Source organism: Arachis hypogaea, chromosome 7 (assembly GCF_003086295.3).
Source record: "Arachis hypogaea cultivar Tifrunner chromosome 7, arahy.Tifrunner.gnm2.J5K5, whole genome shotgun sequence".
Lineage (NCBI taxonomy): Eukaryota > Viridiplantae > Streptophyta > Magnoliopsida > Fabales > Fabaceae > Arachis > Arachis hypogaea.
Genome location: NC_092042.1, coordinates 80384097 through 80396384, shown reverse-complemented (window position 1 = coordinate 80396384; position 12288 = coordinate 80384097). Strand labels below are relative to the sequence as shown.

At 35.7% G+C, this 12288-nt stretch overlaps 1 protein-coding gene across 1 annotated transcript; it reads left to right on the top strand.

Annotated features, from left to right (window-relative positions):
- The first annotated feature begins 7320 nt into the window (after nt 1-7320).
- On the top strand, nt 7321-11593 carry LOC112703647 (uncharacterized). The gene is made up of 9 exons (XM_025755198.2): nt 7321-7508; nt 7614-7680; nt 7771-7849; nt 8529-8610; nt 9367-9475; nt 10227-10315; nt 10402-10466; nt 10557-10635; nt 11191-11593. The coding sequence occupies exons 1-9, from the start codon at nt 7431-7433 to the stop codon at nt 11359-11361; spliced, it is 819 nt and encodes a 272-aa protein (XP_025610983.1). The 5' UTR covers nt 7321-7430; the 3' UTR covers nt 11362-11593.
- Nucleotides 11594-12288: the final 695 nt, after the last annotated feature.

Genomic DNA, 12288 nt, shown 5'->3' with positions numbered 1-12288 from the left:
TTGACTTTAGTTCTTACTAATTGAATTAGTGGAGAGTTAGGACTTATAGACTAGGATTGATATAACTCATTTGACTTTTCTTTACTACTAGTTAGAGGATGATTTAATGAAATTAATCCTTGCCAATTCTCATATTGTGGTTAGTGATTAGGATAGAGATCCTTGACCACCAACCCTTGCCAAGGCCTTTTTAGGCCTTAGTTTACTTTCTTGCCATTTATCTTTCATACTTCTTATCAAAACCCCAAAATAATTCACAACCAATAACAAGACACTTTATTGTAATTCTTAGGGAGAACGACCCGAGGTTTGAATATTTCGGTTTATAAATTTTAGGGGTTTGTTTTAGTGACAAACAACTTTTTGTATGAAAGGATTAGTGATTGGTTTAGAAACTATACTTGCAACGAGAATTCATTTGTGAATTTCTATACCATCAAAAATCCAATCATCAAAATGGCGTCGTTGTCGGGGAATTGCAATGGTGTTATGTTATTGGTTATTGTACATATGTAAATAGTGTGAATATCTTGTTTTTTGCTTTATTTGCTAGTTGTAGAATTTTATTTCTCTTATTTTCCATTATCTTTTGATTTTTGTTCTCTCTCTCCATTATGAATTCTCATTTTGGCTATGAGTGTGATTACAACTATGTTGTAGGAAGTGGAGATTACAATGAAGAAATGTATCAAGGATGGGATAACAAAAGGTGGGAGGAGCAATGTGCATATGATCAATCTTCATGGCAACAACCTCCACCAATGCACTATGAAGAAGAGCCATTCTATGATGCATATCAATCCAATGGCTATGGTGAATCTCCTTGTGATTTTCAAGAACCACCACCATATGCCTATGAATCATATCCTCAACATAGCCCTCAACCACACTCACAAGCCCATTTTCACCAACCACCTTCATATGACCCTAACCCATATCCATCCTACCAACAACCATATGAGCCATATGAACCACATATAGAGCCACCACCATTCCAACATCAATATTTTCAAGAGCCACCTCCTCCACATTATTACCAAGATGAACCACCTCCAATAAATAAAATTTTTCAATCACAAGATGAATACTACTTTCCACCACAACCTCCCATGGAAGAACACTCATATCCATTGATCCAAGAGCCACATGATCCTAATCATATTATCCAAGAGGAACAAGAGTCAAGGGATCATCTCAAGGAAGCATTGGATCAATTTCAAGTAACCATGGAGTGTGTTGTGCAACAAGTGGAAAGAATGGAAAATATTGAACCACCACAACTCTACCAAGAAGAACCATCTTCCTACTATGAACCCTTCCCCCAAAATGATGAATCCTTCCATCCACCCCAACCTCCAATGGATGACATCCTTGGTGTTCTTGTTCAAGGGCAAGAAGAGATGAAAAGGGATGTGCAAAATTTCATGGCCGCCTTGGATGCGGTAACAAATCAATTAGCCTCCCAATGCTTGAACACTCAAGGAACTCCCATGGCTACATGTGGAGAATCAAATGAAGAACATAGCATGAAGGAGAGATTGGGAACTCTAGTGGGAAATGAGAGAAGTTGCTTTGTATTGGAACAATTGGAGGAAGCTTTAATTGTTGAAGACAAGGAAGAAGTGGTAGAAGATTTAGGAGATGCGGAGCCTCCATGGGAACATAGAGTTGAAGAAAACCCCTCCAAGATGATTGAAATTGATGCTAGGGAGGAAAGTGCACACCTTCCAAGGCATATTCCATATGAAGGCTTGGATGGGATAGAGAAAGAATTGAGTTCCCTTGGTGATGAAGATCAAGCATCAAGTCTTAGTGGTGAAGAATCCTTTGAGCATGAAGAACCTTCTCCGGTTGGATTTGAAAGCGTTAAGGAGGTAAATTTTTCTCACCCTCCCTATTATGATTTGAGTAAAGGAAAAGGTTTAGATAAAATTGTTGAACAAAGGATTGAGATTAAGAGATCTTGTGAAGAGGTGGAAGTCCGTAGAAATAGAAGAACGGGGGTTGGTTATGCTTTGTCAAGATCTTTGGAAGCATCTTTGCCTAGGTTGTCATATACACATTCATTTGAGTGGGTGAAATTCATTTCTATTAGCTTTATTATCCCACTTGAATATGGTTTGCTTGAAACGGATGGCCAACTTAGGGAAGTTTGTGGGATGAAGTGTAAGCAGAAAAGGTTTTGTGGTGGGCGTTGCAAATCAAGGCTCATTATGGTTGATGCATCAAACATGAGATATAAAGGTTGGAGTAGTGCTCAAATAGATGGGTCTAGGAGGATTGTTGGCCATTATATAGAGAATTCACCTTACTCACCACCCGGATGGACTAATAATGATGATCAACTTCAAGACGGGTGTGAAAATAAAGTGTGGGATCCCAGATTACAAGAAGAGGATCAACTTTGGGAGCCCCAAGCTTGTGAAGAACTCCATCAAGACTTGGCTCAATCCATGAAGAATCTTGGGGCACAATGGAGAACCAAGCATTGGTGGGAGTTCCAAGATGAATACAAGCACAAGCCACCTTAATGAGGAGCTCCCCATAAGTCCAACTTAAGGACAATAAATAAAAGTGCTAAGTGGGAGACACCCCACCATGGTAAAATCTTTTCATTTTCTCTTTTGTATATATGGGTAGAATTAGTTTAATTTCATGTTTTGGTAGTTTGTTAAGTGCATTTGATAGTTTAGTATGTTAAATAAGGTTTTATGGTGTTGTGGTAGCTGTTTGGAGGTTTGGAATGCTTGGATTGGTGTAAAAACATACCAAAAATTTTTTAAAAAACAGAGCACCATCCACGCGTACGCGCACTGCACGCGTACGCGTACATTGAGCATTTTCGACCATCCATGCGAGCGCGCCATGCACGCGTACGCGTGGGTTGAGAAGTTCCACCTTCCATGCATTAACCCGAGAGTTAGGCCTGCACTGTGCGCGCATTGTGCCTTTGGCACAACCCCACTTGCGCGTACGCGCACATGACGCGTACGCGCCACTCTCGAAATAAGCCATCGACGTGGGCGCGCCATGTGCGCGTACGCTTGGATGCCCTTCCTTCACTACATTTCTTTTCTTCTCATTTTTCCATTTCTTTCCTTCTCCTTTCTTCTTTCCTTCTTCTACCCCTCATCCAACACTTCCTAACACCATGGATAACCATTTATTTTAGTTGGTTAATTAGTTAGTTTTCATTTTATTTTCTCTCTTTTCATTATAAGTGTTGGATTATTGACTTTGTTTACTATGCATTGCTTCCCCCTTATTGCCTAAATGCTAATTTAGCATTAATATTTTTAGATAATCTTTGTTGGATCCTATGATTGAGGTTATATGTTGCTACTTGGTTTTGAGTTTTTCATGCTTACCTTTTCAACAATACCAAGTGATGAGAATTGCCTTCGAGCTTGTGATTTTTTTTGAATTGTATGATTTGGCCACCATGTGATTTGAGTCTTATTTTGTGATTAGGCAACCTCTTGATGATGGATGATGTTATGCATTTACCTTAATGCATTGTGTTCATGATTATATGCATCCATATGTTTTAGCTTGAATGCTTTCATGCTTCTTTAATGCTTGTTTTACCTTACAAGTTCACTTAAAGCATCTCAAGCACACTAAAATGAGTAAAGTGCATGCTTCTTTTGTGACATAACTTTTATGCTAATGTGTGTTCTAAACCGCGCAATTTAGAATTCACACACTTATTCGTCATTCATGTCACACTAATTCACTCACTCATTTCTAGTGATTTACCTCATTCCAACAATGTATGCTTCCTTGTTTTTATATCTTCTCATCTTATGGTGTTATATTTTTGTTTTTCATAAATGATGCACCACAAGCAATAACGGAAGCAAGACTAAGAACACGTAGCAATCCGGAGAGTCGCCGTACCCCCTTGCTTATCTTTGAGTGCACCGAGGACGGTGCAAACTTTTAAGTGTGGGGAGGTCGTCCGACCGATCGGCGATTTTGGGTGACAAGTTTCTAATCCCAACACTTTTGCATTTCATTCTAGGATTTTAGGATTTTTACTTGCATTTTTTTTATTTTTGCATATATATACACAATAAGCTTAGTCAAAATAATGAAATTTTTCAAGAATTCTATCTATAGGGCACCAATTGATTTGAGTGAAAACTTTTCATTAAACTTGCTTGAATTATATATATTGTGAAACATGGTTTTTGAGCTAAGAACACAAGCAAGTGAGTTTTGAGCCTAATGGTGTGGTTACATCTTATAACCACTTATTTTCCTTCTTGTGTGCATTATTCTCTTTCTATGAATGTAATCTTTGATTTGTTTGATTCTTTATGTCCATTATTTTGTGTATACATGCATTTATATGATTGAGGCCATCATTTCATTAGCTCATTTATCCAAAAAGCCTTACCTTTTATCTTCCATTGTTAGCCAATTTTGAGCCTACAATTAACCCACTTGTTCTTAATTTTAGCACATTACAAGCCTTAAAGCGAAAAACAATAAATGTCCTTATTTGGATCTTTGATTAGCTTAGGTTAGAGTGTGTGAGTATCATTCAAGTGTGGGAACCTTGGGACATTGGGTGAATAAAAGGGTAGTTTTGTATTATTATTGGAAATATTGGGAATTGGGTACATACTCATGTATTGATCAAATGTAAAACCTTATGCATTGAGGTTCTTGTATATAGAAAGAAAAAAATGAGAAAAACAAAAGAAAAAAAGAAAAGAAAAACAATAGGGAAAAGAAAAAAAAAGAAAAAAATATAGAAAAAGAAAGAAAAAGAAGAAAAAGAAGGAAATAAAAAGGGGATAAAATGCCCCAAAGCAAGGTGTAGCTCAATAAAATCAATGCATAAGTGTTGTGAAATGAAAAGGGATGCATGAGTATGTGAAAAAGTGAAAAATGGGTAGTTAGGTTAGAAATTAATCGTATAGGATGTCATAGGTTAGGTGGGAAGTTTAAGCTTATCAAAGATTCAAATTTCGAGATCACTTAACTAAATATGCATCCTACCTTGACCCTAACCCCATTACAACCTAAGGAAAAGACCTCATGATAGATGTATGCATGCATGAAATATATGTTGATTGTTAGAAGAAGAACAAATCCTAGAAAACATGATTAGGGGAGAATTGAGAGAATCAACCCTAAACACTTGAGCGAATAGAGTGCAAACACATCCGGTGAGGGTTTGATGCTCAATTACATGTCTCCACCTATGATCATCTCCTTTCATGCAAGTTTGTAAAAATATTTAATAACTCAATTCAATTTTGGATTAGACTTGCTAGTCCTTAGCCCTTGTGCATATATGCTTCTTGGGAATTGATTTATTTTGACCAAGCAAATTGCATTCATTTAGATAGTAGCATATAGGTAGATTGCATGGCGCATTTAGTTAGTTCCCATTGAATAAATGCCATACCCTTACTTCATTCTTGGTTTAAGCATGAGGACATGCTTGGTTTAAGTGTGGGGAGGTTGATAAACCCAATTTGTAGGGCTTATCTTGTATTGATTTTAGGGGATTTTATCACCTTTTACCCACATTTATTCAATAAAATAGCATGGTTTTGTACATTCTCCTTTAATTGTGCTTAAGAGTGAAAACATGCTTTTTAGGTCTTAAAATAAATAAATTTAATTCACCTTGATTCCATTAGATGCCTTTATATGTTTGTTAAGTGATTTAAGGTTTAGGAGGCAAAGATTGGATCAAGGGAATGAAGAAAGAAAGCATGAAAAGTTGGAGAACTCATGAAGAAATGAAAGAACCGGAAAGCTGTCAAGCCGACCTCTTCGCACTTAAACGACCCGAGGTTTGAATATTTCGGTTTATAAATTTTAGGGGTTTGTTTTAGTGACAAACAACTTTTTGTATGAAAGGATTAGTGATTGGTTTAGAAACTATACTTGCAACGAGAATTCATTTGTGAATTTCTATACCATCAAAAATCCAATCATCAATCCTCGCAGTGAATTTTGCTTGATTATTCCAGGTCTCTGGAAAGCAGTAGTCACCATTCCATCACTATTATGGGTAATAGTTGGAGGTGTTGTAGTATGAATATCTACCTGTTCTTTGGAAAAGCTTTCTCATAATCAATAATCCATTCCAATGGAATGATAGAAGAAAGTTCATTAGTAGTGATAATTCTTAAAATGTTTACTATTGCTGGTCCTCTGTCATTATCTGTGAACATAAATAATGTTTCTTCTACAGTGTTTGGGAGATTGAGATCAAGGGCATGGTCTTGAACTCTATAGAGGACTTGGTGATGCAAGGTGGCTTGTTCAACATTTGAATCTTAAATTACCCCAACTAACTGTATTTGTATTTTTAATCTTTGAGATATGGTTGGGTCTGATAATCTCATGATGAAATTAGGAGCTATAATAAGAATGACACTTCTATTTGAAAGTGTAGTTACTAACGCTCCAAGGCATGTTGGTATTCTTTGAAAGTTGAATCCAAAAGAACAATTTTGGCTGTCACCGGAAAAGATCTTCTTTCATGAAGAGTTAGAATAAGCCTAACTGCTCCTAGATGCAATTGAGTGTAGCCTTGGTTCTGGTAATTTTGAATGAGTTCTTGTGGTATTTCTAGAGTTATATATTGTTCAGTAGTAGTGGCTTTTAAACCACACTATTGTAGATGGAAAGATTGGATGACTTTTTTGGGAGGAGGAGAAAGGTTTCTGGTAATAAGATGGCGGATGGAGGTGAGGGTTGATTTCTTTTGTTTCTGGTAGAAAGAATAGGGACTAATGAGAAGGTATTCAGTGGTTGGAGTTCGAGAGTCTTTTGGAACATGAGTAAATTCTACCAATTGATCAATTTTATTGGCAAGAATTTTCTTTAAACTAAAGGATAATCAGTTTATGCTTAAGGAGGTAGAGTGATGTATAGGTTTTGAAGAAGACGAACCGACCTTCTTCTTCCTCCTATAAACCTGAGGCTTTGATACCATAAGGGTGGATCTCCAGTACTTCAGGAGGACAATGTTATAATACTTTAAATGCTTATTCCAGTCACTCTTATCAACCATTTTATCGAGTGAGATTAAAGGATTCGAACAAAACTTAGTATTATAACATCGAGTCCCTTTTCTATTATGAAAAATTCATGTGAATTCTATTCATATTATTTTTTGATGAGTAAAATCCTCTGTGTGAATAAAGACAAATTCAAAACATACTTAATAATAAGAAAAAAGAATATTTTTTTCTATAAAATTTATTAAAAAATTTAAAAATATTTTTAAATTTTATTTTATTTTAATTTTGTCAAAAAAATATTCAATTTGCATCGGATATATATTTTTTTTTTCTTTTTCTTTTTTGCCTTTTGTTTTGGGTTTCAAAAAGAGCGAAACTTCTACAGGTGTAGGAACTGGGAAGAACCCTGGCTCAGTGAAGCGCGCAGAAAACCACATGGTTGCCGCCGGCGAACCCATGAAGAAGAAAGCGAAGCAAAACCTACTGAACCCCAATTGGGTTCAACTCCAACGAGTACATTTTCTCTTCTTCTTCACATTTTTTTTACCTATCCATCTAAAGAGACACTACCCATTGTTCAACTTCAACTCATTCGCGTGTTTTCTTGTCTCTTTGCAGAAGCTAAAGCTCAATAATAAGTCTTCAAGGACCTACAAAGAAGAAGACACCCCAAAATCAATACTGGGTACCCCATAATTTGTCTGTGTTGAAAAAGTATGCAGCTTTTGAAGATTATGTTGTGAGTTTTATTTTTATCTTTTAATCTTTTGGGCAGGGAAACGTAAAGAGAGCCCGAATGATGAATCCGATGACTCTCAGATTGATCCTCTTATTCCTGTAAATGACGACTCAAGGTGACTATTTTGAGTGTTGAGCGTGTATTTGTCTGTTATATATTTATTCTGGAATTTGCAATTCGACTTTGTTGCTGATGACTTTAGGCTGTGCTTGCTTCCTAAACTTGAATGCATATGCATGGTAACACCATGCTTTTATTTTACCTCTAAGAAATTGGACATGTCTTTTGTAGCAAATAAATGAATTTGAGCTGTGTCAAGACTAGATAGAATTTGTAATGAATGCATATGGGGAAACTTTGTGTAGAAGCATGCTAGAATCTTGCCTTAAGTGGTTTGGTCATACATGGAGAACGCCTATAGTGAGTATAAAGTAGATGAGATGGAGGGTAGTTCATTAGTCGGAGGTAGATGGAAATTATTCAAAGATATACATGGTTTACAATAGAACATTAGGGTATTATTAATTGCATGTAGCCAACCATCGAAATGGGTCAGGACTCGACTGTTATTGCACTGGATTTAGCAAGTACTTAATCGTGTTACAGGTTTGGCCTTTGGCTTTTTCTTTCATGGTTATGTTAATTTTATCTAGGCGTGCTATGTTGTTATTGGAGGTTTCTAATCTGTTGTAAAGTTCACTATCATTCAATTTATAAGAGATACGACATTGTGGTATGCTGTCTCTATGCTGCTTTAAAATTCAACGTCCTTTAACTTATTAACCATTTGGCAGTCTGACAGATGCAGTCGCCATAGATTGTGAAATGGTTGGCGTTGGTCAAGGAAACAAAAGTGCATTGGGAAGAGTAACAATGGTATTAATCTGTTCTCTTCACCTTGTTATATCTATGCATGTGTAGAATGTCATCCTCCCCCCCCCCCCCCAAAAAAAAAAAAACAAGGAAAAAAAACAAAACTTACTAGTGATTGATGAATTCATATAATGAAATTGCCATCCAATTTTCTGTTCTTCCTAAAATTTTTGTTGAAAATTGCCTTTATCTTATCTAGTTTAAATATAATGTGGAAAGTTTTGAAGATTAACATGTATTTGCTAATTGTTGTATATAGTAGGATCATATGTTGTTTAACCATTTGTTGTGACTCAGCAATCGTAGCTCATTTTGCGATAAGTTTACCTGTTCAAGCCTCAAGGTGTCAATTTTTGAACTTAAATGGATGCACCTTGTAGCCATGCCTATGCCATATTGCCATCGGAAACCTAGGGTGGATTAGAGACCCAAGAAAAAATGGATTTGATTTCTTTTGGAAGATATATATTTATTCACAGAACTTTTCTTTTGAGTTCCTCATTTTCATATTTGATCACAAGAACTTCTTTCCGTGTTTTTATCACCTTTCACGAATGACTGTTTGAAGTCGACATCACCTTTGTCTCAGTGTGGTGTTCTAATTTAAGATCTAATAGTGAAAGCAAAATACTAAATGATAAAATGCCATTTTCCAAATTCTTGTAACATAAATAATTATTGCAATTATATTATGCTGTTCATTTCATTTTTTTTCCTTGTTGAGTCATTTGTTTCTAATAATAGTTTGGTTTATGGCAGGTTAATAAGTGGGGAAATGTTCTTTATGACGAGTTTGTTCGGCCAGTAGAACGGGTTGTTGACTTCCGTACTAAAATTAGTGGCATAAGACCTCGAGATTTGAAAAAAGGTTTGTTTAGTATTCCTTTGCCTACAATTTTAAACTCTAATTGGAAGTATTTATACGTCAAAATCCAAAAAATGCAACGAGGTTGAACACCATAATCTACTGTAGTAACTGTACTAGCTTTCAATTTCCCTGTGGAAATGTTAATGGTCAGTGTTTGGAAGTTTCAATTTCTTGCAGTCACATTTCATGAAAAAGGACTTTTGCTTGCTTCATAGATTAATATTATATTAGAACCTCTTCCTCTTGCTTTGCTAGTTTATAAAGGAAAAAGGGGGGACAAGTTGCCATGAACTATATGATATGGACTCCTCTGAACAATAGTAGCCGAGTTTTCAACTTTTGGAATGTAATCATACAAAAATTACCCACAAAGTTTTCACATTTTATAAGAGCTTATTTCTTTGATTTCAAAGTTACAACTCGTGCGTTTTGTTGATTTTAGACTTTTAGTGGGCCTATCTGGCTTATTTGGTGGAATTTTCAATGAATGTTCCAATCATAGTCTTTAGCATTAAATATTTGCATTCTGTTCAATCTTTTTTATTATGGGAAATTTATTTTAATTTGATTACAAATTGGAAGTGGACTATTGTTTAGAGTAATGTTAGAGACTGTTTGATAATTAGAATGTCGAAATGCTTGAAAGCAGGTATTCCGTGCTCATCAGTTTTAGGATTTTGATTTGTCATGATGTTTTCAAGATTAGCATGATGATTCTATGCTGATAAGCAAATGCATCTTTCAATTGTAGCAATTGACTTTTGGACTGCTCAGAAGAAAGTTGCAGAGTTGATGAAAGGAAGGATCCTTGTTGGTCATGCCTTGCAGAATGATCTTAAGGTCTTTTTTCATATTTATTTTAAAAGAATTATTCTCCTAATCAATCTTGGGTGTGTAAAACTAAGAATTAGACAGTATTTTTGCAGGCGTTGTTATTAAGTCATCCGAAAAAGGACATTCGAGATACCTCCGAGTACCAGCCATTTCTAAAGTGATGTCACCTTACTGCTTTCTTTTTGTCGTTTTGGATCCGTATGTCTCCTTTATTCATGCTAACAAGCTTCCCTTTTGGTTTGAGCAGGTCAGGTTGTAGAAGAGCGCTGCGGCATCTTGCTGCAGAAATTCTTGGTGCCGAGATCCAATCAGGAGAGCACTGCCCTGTTAGTCTAACTAACTTTTTGGTTTTACCTCCTTCCCATTCCCATCTCCCCCCTTTCATTTTGTTTTACTTCATCACTTTACCAATAAAATTGTCAGTATGTCGGCTAAAGGACAATTGTTTTCTATAAGAAATATGTTTTGCCCTTCAGGTAAAGTATTCATTTTGTCCCTAACGTCTGCGATTTTCTTCAAAACACTTATCGTTTAATTTGATTCAATTTTGCCCCTAATATTTTCGATTTGTGTCAAAGCTACCTTTGGACGTTTTCAATTTTGTTCCTAACGTTGAAGATGGCTAACGTCTAGTGTAATTTTGAAACAAATTGAAAACGTTAGGGATAAGATCGAATGGAATTAAATGTTAGGAGTATTTTTGAAAAAATTACAAACGTTACTGATAAAAAGTATACTTTACCGTGCTCTTCTTTTTGTGCGTTTGATTGTTTTTTTTTTTTTTTACTTTTCAAATAAGATTGTTTCTCTCATGGTCTCTGTATTTATATCCTAAGACAAAACAATTTTACTAAGCTTACCTTAACCTATGTTGTAATCAGATACAAGATGCTCGTGCTGCTATGCTGCTTTACCAAAGAAATAGAAAAGAGTGGGAAAGGAGCTTAAGAGATCAGTTTAGGCTCAAAAAGAAGCAAAATAAACGGAAGAATAAAAAGAAACCAAAGAATGAAGATACTTCAAATGCCAACCATGCTATAATTGAATCATAGTATTGCCACCTTCAAAGGTTATTTTGTTTGCTTAAATTTTGAATTAGAACTTTCAGTTAAAAGGAATGTAGTTTTTTGTCTGTTACTATAAGCTCAATTGTATACTAAGTGGCAAAAATATGTTAAATCTGTTGCAAGTTTTGTTATTCTAAAAGAAATTTGTAGAATTTACAAGTACAAAAAAAGGATGTTGTTTGTTAGGTTTTAAGCATATTGATGCTTTTATCTTTGATATCTTAGTATTTTCTGAACTGTAACTGTCAAAACCTCATTAGTTGGTTGATGTCTGCTCCAATCAAAATATAAATCAGCAGCTATATTTCACAATCAGAAAAATATAATTAATATTTTTTTCCCTTTTCTTTTTCCCTCACAAAGCATGGAATACTACTACAACAACAAAGTCTTATCCCACTAGGTAGAGTCGACTACATGAGTTATTATTGAGTCTTATTATGTATCATATCTACAGTGAGATTGTTTACGCGTAGATCTCCTTTGACTTTTTCAATAAAACTTAGTTGAATCTTCGTAATATAAACTAAAAGTACGAATAGTTAGATGAAATAAAATGACCAAAAGTACGAATAGTTAGATGAAATAAAATGATGGCCAAAATTATGTATATAGTTGTTACGGTAGGTAACCGGAGATTAGTACAACGGATGGCGTTTGGCGGCCCAAGTGTGCGATGGATGAGAACTCCGGGTAGGTACGCAGCTCGGGAGGCTCCGTCCGACTTGTGCTCGCGTGTGAATGGGGGGTGGTACCTGCAAAGACACTCCGATGCCTAAGTTAGCAAGGGTGTAAGCAGGTCTAGAGAGTATTGGGCTTAGAGATACCTGAGGGGTGTCAGTGTATTTATAGTGGTGAGCCAATAACCACCGTTGATGTAGTGCCGTATCTTTAGGGTGATAACCGTCCCTA